At 45.9% G+C, this 21,364-nt stretch overlaps 1 protein-coding gene across 4 annotated transcripts in view; it reads right to left on the reverse strand.

Annotated features, from left to right (window-relative positions):
• LOC122923578 (dysbindin-like) overlaps positions 1-21,364 on the reverse strand; it is a 113,800-nt gene that overhangs the window by 55,832 nt on the left and 36,604 nt on the right. For all 4 annotated transcript variants that reach the window (XM_044274428.1, XM_044274426.1, XM_044274430.1 and 1 more), the window contains exon 7: positions 10,093-10,115. In XM_044274428.1, the coding sequence (XP_044130363.1) occupies positions 10,093-10,115 (23 nt within the window). The remainder of the gene's footprint in view (positions 1-10,092; positions 10,116-21,364) is intronic.

Raw genomic sequence — 21,364 nt, forward strand, 5'->3', positions numbered from 1 at the left:
CATTCCCCAACTTCTCCTGAGTACGGCGATACCAGATGTGTGACACTTTTTTGCAGCCTAGATGCGCAAAGGTGCCCACATTCCTTTTAGGAGGGCATTTTTAGACATTTGGAACCCAGACTTCTTCTCACGCTTTAGGGCCCCTAAAAAGCCAGGGCAGTATAAATACCCCACATGTGACCCCACTTTGGAAAGAAGACACCCCAAGGTATCCAATGAGGGGCCTGGCAAGTTCATAGAATTTTTTTTTTTTTCGCATAAGTTAGCGGAAATTGATTTTTTTTTGTTTTTTCTCACAAAGTCTCACTTTCCGCTAACTTAGGACAAAAATTTAAATCTTTCATGGACTCAATATGCCCCTCAGCAAATACCTTGGGGTGTCTTCTTTCCAAAATGGGGTCAGTTGTGGGGTGTTTGTACTGCCCTGGCATTTGAGGGTCTCCGCAATCATTACATGTATGGCCAGCATTAGGAGTTTCTGCTATTCTCCTTATATTGAGCATACAGGTAATGAGATTTTTTTTTTCCGTTCAGCCTCTGGGCTGAAAGAAAAAAATGAACGGCACAGATTTCTTCATTTCGCATCGATCAATGTGGATGAAAAAATCTCTGCCAAAAAAAAAAAAAGGAGGGGAAAGGCGTCTGCCAGGACATAGGAGCTCCGCCCTACATCCATACCCACTTAGCTCGTATGCCCTGGCAAACCAGATTTCTCCATTCGCATCAATCGATGTGGATGAATAAATCATTGCCGGGATTTTTTTTTTTTTTTTTTTATATATATACAAAGTGTTTGCCAAAGCATAGGAACGCCACCTCCTCCTCAGCTCGTATGCCTCGTCAAACGTATCTGTCACTGCAGAGGAGAAAATCCCGTCTTGCAGCGCCGCATACACCGACTTGCGTGTAATCTGACAGCAGCACAATGCTTCTGTCAGAATGCACATCGGTGCTGCAGCTAGTAGATCGGTTGGTCCACCTGGAAGGTAAAAAGACAAAAAAAAAAAAAATAAAAGAAAAAACCAGGCCACAACTCAATAATTTTATTAACTTTGGAACAGAACATGTAACTTTAACTTTTTGAACTAAACATTAACGTGTTTGCTTACTGGTGTTTTTTTTTTTTACCTTTATAGAACAAACCTCTCCTTCCCCATGGGTCAATGTGCAAAGCGCAAATCGCCCAAAGATGTGGCGAAGTGCGTTATGCACTTTGTCCCATGTGAAAGGAGACGTTTGCAGCAGCTGTGAGTGAATGGGCCCTAATAGCCCTGTGTGCCTATCCTGGTGAGATGATCCCTATGCTAATAGTGTACCTGTGAGTGGTACTTCCGGAAACACTCTCCAAAGCATAGGGCAGGGTGGTCCGGACAGTCAGGACAGAAATAGCGGGTGTCACGCCTTATTCCACTCCTGCTACAGACACGACATTTTTTTCGGGGTGGCGGTCGGTTTGAGGTACCAGGAACGACACTGGGGAAGTGTCGCTCGTGTAGACGGCTAACTTCACTGGTGGATGGGGCCACGGAACCTCCTGGATACAGGAGGTTTGCGATGATCTCTTCCTGAAATTTGAGGAAATATCCAGTTCTCCCAGCCTTACTGTAGAGAACAAAACTATTGTACAGAGCGAGCAGTTCTTCGTTACACAGTGCGGCCCTCTGCCCCCTTGCAAGACGGGTGGTAACGAGCCGTTGGGGGAAGCCCGCGCGACTAGTTCGCGCGGTACCACAGGCGCCAATCCGTTCTAGAAACAAATGCCTAAAGAGGGCCACACTTGTGTAAAAATTGTCCACATAAAGATGGTACCCCTTGCCGAATAAGGGTGACACCAAGTCCCAAACTGTCTTCCCACTGCTCCCCAGGTAGTCAGGGCAACCGACCAGCTCCAGGGTCTGATCTTTTCCCTCATAGATCCGAAATTTGTGGGTATAGCCTGTGGCCCTTTCACAGAGCTTATACAATTTGACCCCATACCGGGCGCGCTTGCTTGGGATGTATTGTTTGAAGCCAAGGCGCCCGGTAAAATGTATTAGGGACTCGTCTATGCAGATGTTTTGCTCTGGGGTATAAAGATCTGCAAATTTCAGGTTGAAATGGTCTATGAGGGGCCGAATTTTGTGGAGCCGGTCAAAAGCAGGGTGGCCTCTGGGACGGGAGGTGCTGTTATCACTAAAGTGCAGGAAACGCAGGATGGTCTCAAATCGTGTCCTGGACATAGCAGCAGAGAACATGGGCATGTGATGAATTGGGTTTGTGGACCAATATGACCGCAATTCATGCTTTTTTGTCAGGCCCATGTTGAGGAGGAGGCCCAGAAAAGTTTTAATTTCGGAAACTTGGACTGGTTTCCACCGGAAAGACTGGGCATAAGAGCTTCCCGGGTTAGCGGTTATAAATTGTGTGGCATATCTGTTTGTTTCGGCCACAACTAAGTCTAAAAGCTCCGCAGTCAAGAACAGCTCAAAAAATCCCAGGGCCGAACCGATCTGAGCTGTCTCAACCCGAACTCCAGACTGGGCAGTGAAAGGGAAAACTACGGGTGCGGCGGAAGTTGGGGACTGCCAATCAGGGTTTGCCAGCACCTCTGGGATTCTAGGGGCTCTACGGGCACGTCTTTGCGGTGGCTGCGACGGGGTCACTACTGCACGTGCCACCGTACCAGCTTCAACTGCCCTTCTGGTGCTCGCTACTTCACCAGGTTGTACGGCAGTGCTGGTACTAGGTCCAGGAAGGGCTGGGCTGCTGGTGTATGCCTCACCACGTAATCCGACAGCACCAGCCCCACTCTGCTGCTCTTGAAGCGGATCCTGCGCAACCTGCGGTCTAGCGACACGGGGCCGGGTACGCCTGCTGCTATCAGGGACCTCAACCTCCTCGTCCGAACTTTGGGTCAGAGAGCCACTGCTTTCTACAGGTTCGTATTCTGACCCGCTGGATTCATCAGATGAGGGTTCCCACTCCTCATCCGACTGGGTCAGAAGCCTGTAGGCCTCTTCAGAAGAATACCCCCTGTTAGACATGTGGGCAACTAAATTTAGGGGTATTCCCTGAGACTACCCAAGAAAAAAAAAGCAAGCCTGTCTTACAAAGGGGAGGCTAGCGAAGTACCGGAGGCCGCTGCGGTTGATAAAAAATATCAAAACAGATTTTTTTATCGCCGCAGTGCGTGTAAAGTGAATGTGCAGTGATCAAAAAAAAATATTTTTTTTTGTCACTGCGGTGGGGCGGGCGTGGGCGAATGCACGTGTGGGCGACCGATCAGGCCTGATCGGGCAAACACTGCGTTTTGGGTGGAGGGCGAACTAAAGTGACACTAGTACTATTATAGATCTGACCGTGATCAGTTTTGATCACTTTCAGATACTATAAAAGTACAAATGCTGATTAGCGATACGCTAATCAGCGAATAACGGACTGCGGTGGGCTGGGCGCTAACTGATCGCTAACTACTTAACCAAGGGACCTAAACTATACCTAAAACCTAACGGTCAATACCAGTGAAAAAAAAAAAAGTGACAGTTTGCACTGATCACTTTTTTTCCTTTTCACTAGTGATTGACAGGGGCAAGAAGGGGTGATCAAAGGGTTAATTGGGTGCTGGGAGGTGATCTGGGGGCTAAGTGTACTGTAGTGGGTACTCACAGTGATGATGTGCTCCTCTGCTCCTCTCCTGGAACCAACCGACCAAAAGAAGGAGCAGAGGAGCACAGCAGCCATATAACCCCATCATATTTACTAATATGTGGGGTTAAATGGCTGCTGATTGGATTTTTTGAAAATCATCAACCTGCCAGCCAATGATCGTGGCCGGCAGGTTGATGACGAACTTCTTCTTTGAATTTTGCCGGCCCGCGATGCGCATGCGCGGGCCAGCATACCCGGAAATCTCGCGTCTCGCGAGAGGACGCACCGGCGCGTCCACCCAGAACAGCACGACCGCCGCGAAGACGCAATCCTGCGTACGGCGGTCGTGAGGAGGTTAAATGCATTGCATCGGTTTAGACAAAAGAACCAATATTTATCTATTAGATCTCAGGACATTGTCTGTAAACCCATGTGACTGCTACAGCCAATCACTGGTCTCGGCAGTCAGACACCTTATACACCACTGAGGCCAGAGACTGGCTGCAGTGGTCGCATCGGTATACGAGGACGTCATTGCTGCAACCAAGTAAACTGACCGGTGTGGAGTAGGCCGGGATCTAACAAGAGAGTGTTGGTTCTTTAGTAATTTTCAATAATTTTTTTTCTGGGGCCAAAGTTTTCATTATCTTGGAAAACCCCATTAAGAAAAGAGAGATGGTCATCTTACAGACAGATATTTATCAAACTGGTGTAAAGTAGAACTGGCTTAGCCATAGCAACCAATAAGATTCCACATTTCATTTTTCACAGCTTCTTTGGAAAATGAAAGGAGGAATCTGATTGGTTGCTATGGGCAACTACGCCAGTTCTGCTTTACACCAGTTTGATAAATGACCCCCAAGTGTTTATTACAAACAATCAATGTATTTTGGTTTGGATTATAACTAAAATATGTAAAATTATACTCCAAGGATAAGGGTACATGCAGTTTGATCTGAAGGCAGCATGTTTTAGAGCAGTTAAAGTGGAGCCAATGATATATAGCTTTGTGGGAAAAGATTCTGGAGGAGATTTATCAAAATGGGTGTAAAGGAACACAGGCTTAGTTGCCCGTAGCAACCAATTAGATTCCACCTTTCATTTTCAAAAGGAGCTCTGAAAAAATGAAATGTGGAATCTGATTGGTTGCTGTGGGCAACTAAGCCTGTTTTCTTTTACACCAGTTTGATAAATCTCTCACTCAGTATAATGTTAAATTCTTGTTCTTTCTGGACTTAGCGTTCAAGGGGCAGTCCTAATCAATGATTTACAAGGAGAATGGGAATTAGAATTAACCACTTCCCAACCGCCCATAGACTATAACCGCACTGGGGGGGGCAGAATTCATCTCAGAGATTGCAGTCGCTAATCATGCAGGGTGGCCTGCCGTCAGTGACAGCAGGGCTCCCCATAGAGAAGGCAGTTGACTGTTCCTCAGTGTCCCTGCCTTCTGGATCGTTTTGTGTACAGCTGAGAAGGCGCTATGCGCTTCCTGTCCCGATTCAGCAGTCATGTGACCGCCGGAGCCAGGAGACTGCAGGACCAGGTCTTCTTTACACCGCGATCAGCCCTGCAGTGAGGCTGTACAGCGATGTATAATGCTGTACAACCTCTCTGAAGCATTTATTCTGTAACTGGGGCTACTATGCCAGTATGCCATAATCATATCAATCTGCAGAATAAAGTTATATCATATATATCACATGGTGAACCTCATAAAAAATAAGGGTTAAATGTGACCACGGCATCTGAGTGGTGAAAATGCGGGAGTCACATGCTCCTGAGCCCAGCTGAGATGGGGGAATCTTTTATGTTCCTGTGATAGCCCAGAGCCTGCTTGAGGTTCCGCTGCCCATAACTGGCAAGCTACAATACAGGCCTGCAGGAGGCAGCACTGCATTGCAATATACTGAATGCTGTGTTCTGCAATGGATAAATATACATCACAAAATACAAGTGGCAATCTAATGACTCCATATTATAGTCACCTAGGATGGCAAAAAATAAAAATAAAAGATATAAATAAAGAATAAAAGAAAACCCATCATTAGCATTACCGCATCCGGAAACCCCTGTACTATAAAAATATTCAAATAGTTATCAGTGTAATGAAAATCAAAAAGACCAATTTTTCATTTTTTTATCATCATTTCACCTCCCCCAAAAAAGTAGTTTGCTATGGATTTCACGCTTCACAATGCTTAAAGGGAACCAGTCACAGGGATTTTGTGTATAGAGCTTAGGAAATGGGTTGCTGATCACCGCTAGCACATCTGCAAAACCCAGTCCCCATAGCTCTGTGTGCTTTTTTTGTGTAAAAAAACAAACAAAAACGATTTGAAACATATGCAAACTAAGCTAAGATGAGTCCTGTCCCTGACTGATCTCACATATAGGACACATCTCAGGTTAATTTGCATATGTATCAAATGTTTTTTTTTTTACAAAATAAAAGCACAAAGAGCTATGGGGACTGGGTATTTTGGATGTGCTAGCGGCCATCTAGCAACCCATGTCCACAGCTCTATACACAAAATCCCAGTGACTGGTTCCCTTTAAAGTAAAATCTGCTGAGAATCTTCTACAAAATCTGTGTTAAAACCTGGATGCAGCTAATGCAGATTTTGAATCCGATTCGTAGCGTATTTTGTCGCAGATCCTCTGCAAAACCCACATTGTGAATACCAAACCTCAACCTGTTATCTAAGAATGTCTCTTGAGCCAATGGAAGATTGGAGATCACCGCCTTATAGAAATACATGATACGTTCAGTCATCTCAAGCAGGAGTCAAAGTGGTTTCTTCTGCTTCAAGTTTTTCATAGTGACTACATTACTATTTTCACGAAGGTTATAAAGTATGCAGATTAAACATAATGGCAAGTTTCTTCACAGGAGACCATCATCACAATCCTCTGCTGGCTGCTCTTCAGTAACAATTACAGTCCAACCTCCTGAATCATCACTACATGAATCAAAGAACTCGTTGCTTCATTCCAACCATTTCATTAGGTTTGATCCTCTGTGCTTCCTGTAATTACAGCTTACCGTTCTATCCTAACTACTTTTCTATTTAGGGAAATTCAGAAAAAAATGCTCTACTAAGCTTAGAGCTACAAACATAAAATCACGAGGAGACTGAAGAAGGACCTAGCATCCAAAGTGAATGTCTGCAGTATGTGCACAAATGTGGTGCTTATTTTTAATGACACAAATCCTATTTGTGGGATCATCACCAATAACTAGATGAATTCCACCTGATACGGAGGGTAGTACAAAGTGCAGCCGGACCGCGGTAACCACATTCGGATTACCGTTCATTGCTGGCCTACTTATGCAACCTAAACTAGGGCAAGTCTAGGTGCCTCCCAGCAAGGAGTGGTTGCATACGGTTACTGTGGCTTGGCTGCACCATGTACGGGAAACCAAAGAAGATACCACCATGTACGGGCAACCAAAGAAGATATTGTAATCCTTTAGCTCTGATCCACTTACTGAAAATATGCCTTCAGATAGCAGTTTACATTCCTAAAAGGAAAGATGTAAGTTTGGTATTAAAACTGCACCCAAGAGTAAGACTGAAGAATCCATCGGCAAGTTTCTGAAGAACCTTCTAGGTCAACTTGCAAGCTCAATGGCCTACATGAAGCAGAGGGTGGTAACTATTGGGGATGTAATGAAAACTGTATAGGTCTTCTGCTAGGACCTTGACACCTGGGCATGCAGAAGTATCCCGCATGCCACGCTGACTCAATGCAATTGCTCAAGGTTAAAAACTCAAATTGATTCAGGCCACTGGCTCCATGACTTCACTTCCCATATTATTTTGCAAGTGTTCTAAAATGGAAAGCAACCGTGGGTAGATCAAAGCCGGTGTTTATGGTACTTAGCGATAACTATACATGTATACCGATGTATCATTCAAATCAATGTCTTGTGCAGCTTATTATGCATTTTTTTTAACCATATCAAAACAGTACAGAAGTAGAGAAAGCTGGAACAATTCATCGAACAATTTTAATAGGCCAGTAAAATCAGCAGGAAAAAAACCAAGGCGCATTCAGCTACAAGTGACAACAAGCCAACCTGAACAAATCAGTAGCTGCTCGAGGTAGACTGCCATTTCTCATTATTAAACTGTAATTGCCTCTAGTTCTTCAGCTCTAATGTACCATAGGCAATTAAAGGAGATATTAGCAGAAAATGGTTTGAGAGAGAGAAGCACAGTTGCTTCTTAAAATGTGTCTAAACAAAACAATCCATCATGGATGTTCTGTAGCTAAACATTTAGACAAAAGTAGGCTAAAAGCATCACCAATTAGACACCCAATACAGAAGAACTGCAGGTAATGGTCGCCTCGCTTTCTGCAAATCTTCTTTAGATGCTTGACAAAGACCTCTGTTTGGAGCAGTACTCAGAAATGAGTGACAATACTGCAGATACTGGTAGTCACACACTTGACAAATGCAATCATCTGCAAACACTGACAAGGTAAAAGTCCTCTGTGACTTATCAAAAGTTTTACCAGAATTCAGTGACCATTTAATATCCCATATAATGTACTAGGAAACTGTAAAAAAAAAAAAAAAAAAGTAAACGGTGGGGTGGAATGGAAAAAAATAAATGTGTGTTTTGTTTTCACTTTTAAGGCGTACACTGTGTGCTAAAAACGACTAACTTTATTCTAGGACTCAGTTACAATTAGTGACAAAAAATGTATATAATTTTTGTTATGTTTTACTATTTGAATGTTTTTTTTTAACTTTCCCAAAAAATTGCTTTGCATCGTCACAGCTTAACACCTATAACACTTTCATTTTTGCATCAAGGGAGCTGTGCACGGGCTTATTTTTTGAGCTGTAGTTTTTATTGGTATCATTTTGAGGTACATGCTAAATATTTGGGAGGAAAGACGATCAAATAAATGGCAATTTTTGGATCCCTGAAGGGCATTTGGAGACCAAACATGGCATTGCTATTTGGTTTCTACTAGAAGTTCTCTGTATCTCCCCTTCCCTGCATCCTATAAGCAAACGAAGACTGGGAGAGCATCCGTCTCGGTCCCAGGGTCTCAAAGACGTAAACTGTGCATTTCTGAAATGTACGATCATTCCATATTTTCTTATGAACTCCTGGTTCCATGATGTTTGGGGAGTTCTTTTGTTCTAGGAAGAGCAACTTGGCCCCCCAGCAGATGGTCAATCCTGCTAGTGGAGCTTGCTTCCAGCTAGGTTGATGGAGGTGGGAAATATTAAGCTTTGAAGCAGACCCACCTCCCATAAGAATGAACGGAGGGGGGCCATGCATGTACGGTGCGCCCTCCTTCACTTTGCAGGCACCTTTCTAAAGATAGGTGCGGGTCCCAGAACCGGGTTCTGCACCTATCAGACATTAGGGGCATACACTAGCAATTTGCCCCCAATGTCTGAGGTGAGACAGTCTCTTTAATAGGCAGTTTGCTATGGAGGCCTTTACAGGGCCCCAGGCTGCCATAGCAACAGAATGGAACCCCAAGATAAGGACGCAGGGGACATGGCACATTTTATTTCTTCTACAGAACCCCCCTGTTCGTCCGCTGTTGGCCCTGTATATTTTGGCGCCTTATATTATAATGAGGCGACTTGGTTATACTAGGCAGAGACTTGTATTTTCCCAGGGAGTGGTTATCTTCTCCCTGGCTGTGAGCGCATCCAATCAGAGCGCCCCGCTCTTAGCCAGGGAGAATGAGCTTAAGGATGTCTACACGCTCAAGTTCTCGCGAAAACTTGAGCTCATGATTGGATGCGCTCACAGCCAAGAGGAAGATAACCACTGACAGGGAAAATACAAGTCTCCGCCTAGTATAACCGAGAATAAAAGTCTCCACCTAGTATAATAAAGTCGCCTTATTATAATACGAACGGGGGTTCTGTAGAGAAAAAATTAAATAAAAAAGTGCAATGGCATTAGTGGGGGCCACCCTATAAGGTAGGATAATAATTAGACTAGAGCTAGCCTGATAAAAGGTCCTCTTTAAATAGCATGAAACACCAAAACTAATTCCCATATAAACATATTAAACCCATATATAATCAAATTACCAACACCAAAAGAAATATATGAATCCTCACTATATCACATAAAATAATATACCAATACAAGGTGTAATCACAGACACCTTCACAGACAAGGTGTAATCAGTCACTACATAACTTTATTATAATCAATCACTATAATTCACATGATTAGCAAAACACAATATTAAAATCAAGATTAAAGACAATAGGGCTAATGGTGCATGATTGGTGGACTATTAAATAACATGCAAGTGCAAACATGCGGTCAGCGATAGAACTAAGTCGGAAACCCGCCGATCAGATGCTGATGATCTATCCAGAGGATAGATCATCAGTTAAAACAAAGTGAAGAAACCCTTTAATAAATTGGGATTGCAGAAATGAGGGTAGGAGTATATAAAATAACTTACCTTTTACACTTTCAATCTCTTTCCTAGAAGAAAACACAATAATGTTACAATCAGAGACTACAACTTCTGTAATTCTTACTGCCAATCTATAAACTATAGAAGACTTGCAACCAGATATTTATAAAAGGCTTTTTACTGTACATGAACATGGGAAATGACTTACTTCTCTGCTGCCATATTCTGTCAGGAGTAATGGAGACTTAAAGAGGAGAAGATAGAAACGCATATGGATATAAAAAATAAAAAAAAACACATAGCTTCAACATACTGCATAATAAAAAAACAAAACACACCTCTAGGCACCAAAAAATTCCACTACCAACATCTGGATTTTTTGTACCATGAAAAAACATCAAAAAGTTGGTGCAAAAATCACAATTAAAATTCAAAAGTCCTGAAAAACACCACAAGAAAACATCTTTTGCAATGCATTAGGTGAATTCAAAGGCGGTATTTTCACACTTGACATGCAGAAAAATCTGCAGTGGAAATTCCTCTGTAGAAAATTAGCTAAGTTCCGTAGAAGAGAGGATGGAGGAGGCAGGCCGGGAGGATGGCGCGTCACTCACTACGTCATGCACTGGCGGCGCCCACTTTATGAATGAAGCAGGCGGCGCGGGCGCGTGACGTATTGAGTGACACGCCGCTCGCCCAGCCTGGCTCCTCCCTCCTACGAAACTTAGCTGTAAGTAATACAGCTGGATTATACAGGATTATTATATTTTAACAATGCCTACATGTTAGATAATATTATACAACAGTGAGCGGGGCTGGTGCATTAGAATACAGGGACTGCACCAGTCCCCATTGTCATTCTTAAAATGCACAATTCCCTTAAAATATCACATATCGTTATCGCAATTTTTAGGGCCCTAATCGCTATCGCACAAAATTCTCATATCATGCAGCCCTAATATATCACATGGCATAAGATGCTATATATGTGTCATCCACAGATCCCCTCCATAACAGTGTGTCATCCACAGATCCCCTCCATAACAGTGCAAATAGACCTAGCACAATTCCCTTAAAATATCACATATCGTTATCGCAATTTTTAGGGCCCTAATCGCTATCGCACAAAATTCCCATATCATGCAGCCCTAATATATCACAATAGAAACCATGATTGATGAAATAATTAATTGATTCATACATAAAAGAGCATAAATGCCTAGTCCCCAACATAATGATAATGTTAAAGTGCATGTGCCAATATATCAACAAGTCGTTCCCTCATATATAGTAACAATCAAGTATTATATACCCATTATAGGGAAATACATATATGAGGGGAGCAACAGGGGACCTACGAGTACAAAATCCCACAGAAGAGCCGTAATTGGCAAAATAAATAATTTTATCATATGAATTCATATATAGGAGAGCATAAATGCAGAATCCCTAGCATGATAATTATGTTAAAGAGCATGTGCAAATATATGACTGAGTCGTTCCCTCATATAACACTTAAGTATCACATACCCATTGTAGGGAGATTCACCTCAGCAGAGCCGCACACCCCGACGCGCGTTTGGGCAATGCCTTCCTCTGGGGGCGCCACCCTGTCATTTCCCTCATATATGTATTTTGAAATTATCTCCTCAGGAGTAGACCGCACTTCACATTTGATACATCATGTCTCTATTTATGTCATATCGTGTAATAAATAAAGTATTCTTTGATTTGTAATCTGTTTAGTCCCCGTTTTTTCCGTGTAGGTATATTCATTGTATACCGAGTAGGTTTTGATTAGGGTCTGTTATAGTGCCCAATTTTATTTCTGGGCTAATATTTGACTTTAATGTTTTGTAACCTGTGTATGCTAATCAAATGGGTGCAAAGCAGAACTGGCGTAGTTGCCCATAACAACCAATCAGATTCCTCCTTTCATTTCTCACAGCTCCTTCAGTCTGATAAATCTCTCCCATAGTGTTTATCTGTAGCGCCTCGTTTTCCTGCACTCCACCACAGTCAAGTGACATTTCCCACTACGTTAGTTCCCTACCCTGATATCACGTTGACATCTGAGTCCTGTAGACACCTCATCATCAATGACCTTCCCTCTGAAGCGGTGTTGTACTCATTCTCCTGCATCCTGCCCTGTAGACATGATGTCATGCTGTGCCTTAAAGAGGACCTTTCATGGGTCCAGACAATATAAACCAAGTATCAAGATATCTAGGGCATAGTGCAGGGATCTAACTGCACTTACTATTTTTTTTCTGGACGCTGCACCGTTCGCCCGCATTGGCCCCCGTTTTATTCTCCCGCCTGGTATGCTAATTTTATTATCGGTATGGGGAGAAGGAGCCTGCCCTGTTACTCAATGGGGGTCTCCTTCTCCCTGGCTGTGAGCTGTCCAATCGCAGCGGAGAGTCACAGCCACGGCGGTGAGTTTTTTTTTCCTCCCTGGCTGTGGCGCTCTCTGCTGCACAGGACAGTCTCCTCCTCCCTGTACCGATGCTAAAATTTGCATACCATGCGGAAGAATACAGGGGCCACAGCGGGCAAACAGAGTGGCGCCCAGAAAAAAATTTGTAAGTGCAGTTAGATCCCTGCACTATGCCCTAGATATCTTGATACTTGGTTTATAATGTCTGGACCCATGAAAGGTCCTCTTTAAAGGAAATGTGTCATCAAAAATTTTATCTGACAGTTAGTAACACATCTCCTTTTTCTCTAATCAGTTTTTTTCCGATTGTAGATTTTTTTATTCTATTTTCTGAACCTGATTATGGGGGTGGCCATCTTGTATGAGCTGGTATCGCGATCGCAGCAAACCGCAGGTCAATTCAGACCTGCGGTTTGCGGCTTTTACCTGCGGTTGAGGCGGGCGGTGCCATCGGGTCCCCATGCGGCTGGGGGGGGGGGGGGGGGCGATGGAATGGAAGGCATTGCGCTGCCTTACGGTGACGAGCCTGTGAGATCCAGCCCCCTGGATGAACACCGTAAAAAATAAAAACTGTGCTAAATAAACAATTTTTTGTCACCTTACATGACAAAAGGTGTAATAACAAGCGATCAAAAAGTCACACGCACCCCAAAATAGTGCCAATAAAACCATCATCTCATCCCGCAAAAATCATACCCATCCCAAGGTAATCGCCCAAAAACTGAAAAAATTATGGCTCTCAGACTATGGAAACACTAAAACACGATTTTTTTTGCTTAAAAAAAGAAATCATTGTGTAAAACTTACATAAAAAAATAAAAAAGTATACATATTAGGCATCGCCGCATCTGTGACAACCTGGTCTATAAAAATATCACATGATCTAACCTGTCAGATGAATGTTGTAAATAACAAAAAAAAACGTGCCAAAACAGCCATTTCTTGTTACCTTGCCTCACAAAAAGTGTAATATAGAGCAACCAAAAATCATATGTACCTTAAAGTAGTACCAACAATACTGCCACCCTATCCCGTAGTTTCTAAAATGGGGCCACTTTTTTGGAGTTTCTACTCTAGGGGTTCTTCAGGGGGGCTTTACATGGTGTCAAAAAACAAACCCAGCGAGAAATGGTGGCCTTTGAGGCAGGCAAACCCTTACGAGGGCCCGCCGGGACCACAAAAAGAGTCCGAACGACGGAAGGGCTCCGTGAGGCGAAGATACAGGCGAAGAGCCCGAACCACATCCAGGCAATGGAGGGATTTCTCCCTAGGGTGAGAAGGATTAGGGCAGAAAGAAGGAAGGACGATTTCCTCATTAATATGAAACAAGGAGACCACCTTCGGGAGAAAGGAGGGAACAGGACGCAAAACCACCTTGTCCTGATGGAACACCAGGAAAGGCGAATGGCAAGAAAGCGCTGCAAGTTCGGAAACCCGGCGGATGGAGGTGACTGCCACAAGGAAAGCCACCTTAAACGAGACAAACGACATAGATCTTTGCCAAGGGCTCGAAGGGCGATGACTGGAGGGCGTCGAGGACGAGATTCAGGACCCATGGCTCCACCGGAAAGCGAAAGGGAGGGGCTTGACGAGCAACACCCTGGAGAAAAGTCCTAACCTGGGCCCGCGAGGCCACAGGACGCTGGAAGAGGACAGAGAGGGCCGAAATCTGCCCCCTGAGAGAAGCCAGGCGAAGACCCTTCTCAAAACTGGCCTGAAGGAAGGCCAGAATGTTAGGGATGGAGAAACAGAGGGCAAAAACGCCCGGATTCGCACCAGGTAAAATACGCCGGGTCCAGGTCCGATAGTAAATGCAGGCCGACTGGGGCTTGCGAGCGTGAAGCATCGTCTGGATGACCGAGTCCGAGAGACCACGGGACTTCAGGACCGCGGTCTCAACAGCCACGCAGTCAAACGAAGCTGAGGTAAATTCGGGTGGAACAGAGGGCCCTGGGAAAGTAGATCGTGGCGCAGAGGAAGTCGCCACGGAACGTCTGCGAGCAGAAACACCAGATCTGCGTACCACGCCCTGCGGGGCCAATCAGGAGCCACCAGGATCGCCAGAACACGGGCTGCCTTGAGACACTTGAGCACTCGGGGAAGGAGAGGAATGAGGAAAAAAGATACAGAAGGCCGAACTGAGACCAAGGCAGAACTAGGGCGTCGACCGCGAGAGCTTGAGGGTCCCTGGACCGTGCCACATAGCACGGGAGCCTGCGGTTGAGGCGCGACGCGAAGAGATCCACGTCCGGAGTTCCCCAACGGTGACAAAGTTGGAGGAACACTGCTGGGTGTCGCCCGGGTCAACGAGCTGACGACTGAGGAAGTCTGCCACCCAATTGTCGACCCCGGGAATGTGTACGGCGGAGAGGACCGAACCGTGTTTCTCCGCCCACCGCAGGATGCGGGAGGCTTCCTGAAGGGCCATCACACTCCTGGTGCCCCCTTGGTGGTTCAGATAGGCCACAGCGGTGGAATTGTCCGTCTGAACCAGTGAGATGGTGCCAGGAAAATTGCCCCGAGTTCGAGAACGTTGATCTGCAGGGAAGACGCCTGAACAGACCAAAGACCATGGACAGTGAGGGACTCAAAGACCGCTGCCCAACCCGAGAGGCTGGCATCCGTGGTGATCACCCACCAACTGGGGGGAATGAAGGACCGGCCCAGGGACACCGTCCGAGGATTCAGCCACCAGGAGAGATCCTGGCAAAACTTGGGAGGGAGACGGGTCCGGCGATCGAGGCCTGCCGGGGACTTGTCCCACCTGGATAGGATGAACAACTGAAGGTCCCGGGAGTGGAATTGGGAATAGGGAATGGCCTCGAAAGAGGCCACCATCCTGCCCAGGACAAGCATACACATCCTGATGGTTAGAGGGGATGGGTCGCGGAGACGAGTCACCCCCGCCTGAAGAGAGGCAATCTTCTCTGGGGGAAGGAACACCCGCCCTAGGCGAGTGTCGAAGATCATGCCCAGAAAAGGCATCCTCCGGCATGGGACGAGAGAGGACTTGGAGTGGTTGATGAGCCACCCGAATTGGGCAAGAGCCGAGAGGGTGATGCGTAAGCTGGACAAGTTGTCCTCCAATGACGGCGCCCGGATCAGGTGGTCGTCCAGGTAAGGCACCAATGACCCTGGCATGGAGAAGGGCCACAAGAGGCACTAGCACCTTTGTGAAAACCCTCGGAGCAGAGGCCAGGCCGAAGGGCAGGGCAATGAACTGAAATTGAAGAGAATCTACCGCAAAGCGAAGGAACTTTTGATGGGAGGGGGCAATGGGGACGTGCAGATAAGCGTCCTGAATGCCTATGGACGACAGGAACTCGTCCGCCTCTAAAGGAGGCGATCACCGACCGGAGGGATTCCATGCGGAAATGACTGACACGGACGAAGTGATTGAGCGCCTTCAGGTCCAGGATAGGGGGGAGCGAACCGTCCTTCTTGGGAACCGTGAACAGGTTCGAGTAGAAACCCTGAAAGTGTTCTGATTACGGAACCGGAACTATGACCCCTAGAGAGCGAAGGGAACGAATGGCCCGAAAAAACTCGCCTGCCCTGGCGGGGGACCTGTGAGGCGACGTCAGGAAGAACCGTCCCGACGAAGACCGGAAAATTCGATCTTGTATCCGAAGGAAACCACCTCCAGAACCCAAGCGTCCTCCACACTTGCTTGCCAGATATTCTGAAAGGCGAGCAGACGCGGGATCAGACAATAAAGCCGCGTCAGCCAGGGGAAGGGTAGTGGCCTTCGCCAGACGAGCCATCTGAGGGTCTAACAGAGAAGGAACCGTCCAGAGGTTGACGGATTCCTCAGAAAAAGGATAAGGGACATCCGAGGCCTTGGTAAGGTGAAGGCGCCGATCAGGGTGACGCCACTCCTTAGCCAGAAGTGCGTCAAGATCCTTGTGATTCGGGAAACCACAGTGGACCGTCTAGAACGGCGGAAGGACACCGACTCATGGGAGGAGGAAAAAGGATCGTCCTGCACATGGAGCGCGTCCCGGACGGCTTTAATGAGATCCTGTATGGTCGCAGACATCAGAGTCAGAAGCAGAGGAGTCCCCAGGAGCGGCGGAAGCGGCTGAAGAAGAAATCTCGCCCGTCTCAGACTTATCCGGGGAAGCTGAGGAAGAGTCGGACCCGGCCGAGACCGTACGAGGTCGCTTGCGGGATCGCGTGCCAGAGCGAGAACGGACGTCCCCAGCAGGGGAGTCCCTGCTAGAGGCGTCCGCAATCTGGGCAGGCAAACGGTCCAGAGACTGCGCCAGGGATTGGGAGAGGCTGGCAAGGTTCCCTATGGCTTGGGACAGGGTAGCGGCCCATTCCGGAAGGACCGACACGGAGGGGCCTGCAGGGGCGGATCTGGGGTTGAGGCACTGTTCGCAGAGGGAGTTAGACTGGCCGCATGGTAACTTCCTATTACACAGTGAACAAGCATAATGGGTAGAAATCGCGGCAGGGGGAGTGGGGTCCTGACTAGAAGAAGACAGGATGGAGGGCTAGGGCTAGGATGGAGCCTGCAATGAAAAAGAGTCAGCCAAAAAGGCTACCTACCAGACCCAATGGTGCTGTGTCCCCGACAGAGAAAGCCGATCGCAGTAGCAGAGCAGCAAGATGGCGAACGGGTGAGGCACTGCAGGAGAAGGAAAGAGCCGGCAGAAAGGAACGCCCCCTGCAAAGGCCCGCGCAGAGACAGGGTTGGAGGAAAAGCCAAGCGCCTCCCAGGGCTCCACCCATGGATGGGAGGGTGAATGAGAGAGCCCGGGAAGCCAGGAGTGGGCGGATAGAAAGCTCCGCCCCACGTGACCTGCGGCCTAGTCGGCCGAAAAGCCGGGGCCTAAATTCGATTGTGCGGCCGGGAATGGGCGATCGCGGTGGCGTCCGGAAGCAGCCGCGGAGCGGGAGGGACACAGCGCCAAGGGAAAGACTGCGCCCGTGCCAGGAAGCACCCAAAAAGACCCCCAGAGGTGAGGAAACGCTTCTTAATTGTGCCCCCAGTGCCGGACCCAGAAGACATGGGCCTCCTTGCAGACACCCTGGCCCCAAAATGACCCCCTGGAGGTGGGGGAAGATAGGGAGGAAGGGCCACCGAAGAGGCCATGGGAGAAGGGAACTATAGGGTCCCCGCAATGGATCCGGATCCCTACTTACCTTCCGATGGTGCAGCAATGACCACCCCCTCAGCGGACTCAACACGGGACCCGTGGGTCTACCGGAATTTCACTGCGGAAGCAGTTTTAAGTGGGGACTGGGTGGTTGCCAGGTACCAGAGTACGTGCCCGCAGGGGGGCAACTAAAGTGGAACATGATGGAGCCACCCCTGCAGCAGGCCGAAACCTGCAGAGAAAAAAAAAAGAGCAAACAAAATAAAAAACAAAAAATAAAAAATTTGCAGGATGACCTGCGAAAAAAGATAGCAGGTCATATCTGCCTCCTACGGACACTAGAACTAGACTGATCTCTCTCGGCTCTGGCAGAGGGGTATAGCCCACCTGGGTGGAGCCAACACTTTTTTTGTTTCTAGTGTCAGCCTCCTAGTGGCAGCTGGGCATATACCCCATGGTGCTGTGTCCCCCAATGCCATGCATGAGAAATAGGACTGAGTCATTAGTATCTATTGTAGAACAGAGACATCCCACGTGCCAAGACACGGAGAAGCAGCCCGACAAGAACACTCACCACTGTACTGCATGTGTTGCGAAGCCCCTTACCTATCCAGCTGGACAAAACCTGTCCTATCCACTTTCTAGGATGCGTCGCTAGCAGCCATTTTAAATCATTACTGGAGAACCTGTTTAAAAGGGAACCTGTCATGTGGATATTTGATTATAATCTAATTATATACAATCATTAACTACTAAAAAAGTACCTTAGATGTATTCACTTACTGGTGTGACAGATGGTTACCTCATATTATACACACAAAGATGCCACATGCTAATGAGTCCAGCGTGATGTCACTGAGTTCAGCGTTTTTTTAATTCTGAGATATAGCCACTCCCCTGCCCACCTGCTGCTGATTCATATGGAAAAAAAACTGTCAAATCAGCAGCAGGTAGGCAGGGAGAGTCAAGAGCTCATAAATATTCATGACTCATCATTATCAGCTGGAGCTTTTCAATACAAGATGTTGGCAGATTGACTGGGTCAATTAAAGAAAGTGACCCAGCATTTTGCTAAGAGAATCAGTCACTTATTTATGTTGCCCTTAGTTAGGACACCATAAAACTGGCGACAGGTTCCCTTTAAGCACTACACAGACACTGAAAACATTAGACTGTCCATGTAATGCACAGACAGCCCCTTCTAAACAGAAGCTCTTTGAACCACTTCCCTGTTTGGTGGTTAGGGCTACAACGTGACTTGAAGTTGAACAACATAAGACGGCAATCAAAGGTTACAATAACGCCTGTACAAGACATTTTATTCTCTAAAAAAAGTCTTAACACGAGTGAGACTTTCCCCTGCTCCCTGCTTTTCATAAGCACAGTGTGAATGACACAGGCAGCACACCGATACTGCTGGTGCCGGAAATATCCGTACAGCAAGGAGTTTCGTCATTTGTAAGGAACCTATTTTTCAATCATGGCGCTGTCACAAAGTCGCTGTTTTTTTAGTGTGGCAAAAAAACACGCATACAGTTTTTGCAAAAAAAACACGTGTTTATGGAGCGTTTTATTTCAGCAAAGAGAAAAACACACAGCAAAACTGAATTACATTAATTCCAAAATAGAGGTACATTAAGGAAATGTGAGTTAACTGTGTGGTTTTCCGTACATCTGTCAGAGCTGGAAAATAAATGTGCTGGTGTAGCGATCTGCTTTAATGAAGAAAACTACATTCAAATGCAGCGCAATAAGCAGAGAAAAGCATCCAAAGTTGAACAAAAAAGCCAACGTGCTTTAGGGATTATCCTGCATATTTCACTTGCAGAACAAAGACATGACAAAGAGCAGCGGAGGGAGGAATGATCTCACTTCCTGCCTCTCCGCAGTTGGCGCAGTTCTAATTCTGTCCACAAAGCACAAGTGTTCTGTACTAAAAACGGGCAAATGGAGTCTAATTTTATCATAAATTAAAAAGCATCTCAATCTCCTGTCTTTAAGGTTAGGAAGAAATTAGTAGGTAAGCAGTTTGGGGGAGGATGAACATTTGAGAATCTCTGTGCTTGCGCTTTATTACACTGAAAGCACCCATTACTAAAACAGCTTGGACAGGCTCATTCTCTTCAGTAATGGTTACTATTCTTCGTATGTTGTATATGTTCACACAGCTACAGGCACATAAGGAAGAAAAGGTTGGGCCAATCTTGAAGCTGTATGCTTTACGAATAAACACGACTTTTAGTGAATATCTGTATCATGTTTTTAACTCTTAGGACAACAGAGGTTTTTTCATTTTCATTTTTTCCCCCTATCCTACTTGAGTCATAACTTTTTTATTTTTCCATTCACATATCCATATGAGGGCTTATTTTTTGCAGGACAAGTTGTACTTTCTAAGGTTTATTGCACATAACCGTATGGCTTTTTCATTGTTTTGCGGTCCGTTTTTTTCACTGAACCATTGTTCCGTATACCATATACAGTAATTGCATAGAATAAATTGGGCTGGGCATAACATTTTCAATAGATGGTTCCGCAAAAACAGAACGGATACGGAAGACATACGGATGCATTTCCGTATGCATTAGGTTTTTTTTTTGCGGACCCATTGACTTGAATGGAGCCACAGAACGTGATTTATGGGCAATAATAGGACATGTTCTATCCTTCAACGGAACGAAAACTGAATGCATACGGAGTACATTCCGTTTTTTTTGCGGAACCATTGAAATGGATGGTTCCGTATACGGAACGCAAAAAATGGCCCGGGGGCGGGAATTAATCATTAAGCGCTCATCAGTGTAATACTGCCGCCGAGAAATTCTAATTTGTAAGCATGCATTAAAAAATCTGCGCTTGCCGGTGGCAGATTGTAGTGTCTAATAGCGATCCTTTAGACAGTATCGGGATGAGCGATGGCATAGCGATTGCTTCTTCACATGCTGCGGAGGAAATCGATGCATGTAATAGCAGTGTTCTCCTCCGCTAGCTAGTTAGCGATTGCCGGGAGGGAACGCCTCATCTCTGTGGAGGCTCCAATCACTGATGGAAATCACTGACCAAAACACTGACTGTCATGAAGGAAACCATAAAACCACCTGACGGCAGAAGCAATCTCTCTTATGGTTGGTGCTTACGTTAGCTCCCCTTCAGGGACAAAGCAAAGCAATCTATTGCTCATTTACACAGCACACATAACACAATAAAAGGACTGTTTAAAATACTAATGTAAATTTAAGTTCAGTAGTCCGGAGGGGGTTAAACCATCATAGCTTTTAAGCTTGGGAGAAACTCATACAGGCATTCAGCCACAGTCTGCCTTCTACTGCCAAAGTGTCAGTCTCTGTAAACTTCCTCAAAAATGACATCTCAAAAATAGATTTAGAACAGAGCCAGAAAAATTAGCCTGGTATAGAAGAATATTCATCAGAAGAAGAAAAATGATACAAAACTGAAACTCGAAGTCACTTAATCAGGAGTGTCATAAAAAGGTGGGTCGAAGACCCCCGGTAAATATTCTTAAAGGGCTTCTGTCACACCCCCCCCCCCCCCCCCAAAAGTCTTTTTTTTGGGGGGCTAATTAAAATCCTTATACTGCGATTTTTCAATATATAGGGCTCTTACCCTTTTCTGTTGGCTAGTTTATATAAAAACGGCACTTTTATAATATGTAAATTACCTCTCTACCAGCAAGTAGGGCGTCTACTTGCTGGTAGCCGGCGCATCCTCCTTTAAAAAAAAAAACGCCCCCTTCTCCTGCTGATTGACAGGG

This window comes from Bufo gargarizans, unplaced genomic scaffold, assembly GCF_014858855.1.
Source record: "Bufo gargarizans isolate SCDJY-AF-19 unplaced genomic scaffold, ASM1485885v1 original_scaffold_1753_pilon, whole genome shotgun sequence".
Classification (NCBI taxonomy): Eukaryota; Metazoa; Chordata; class Amphibia; order Anura; family Bufonidae; genus Bufo; species Bufo gargarizans.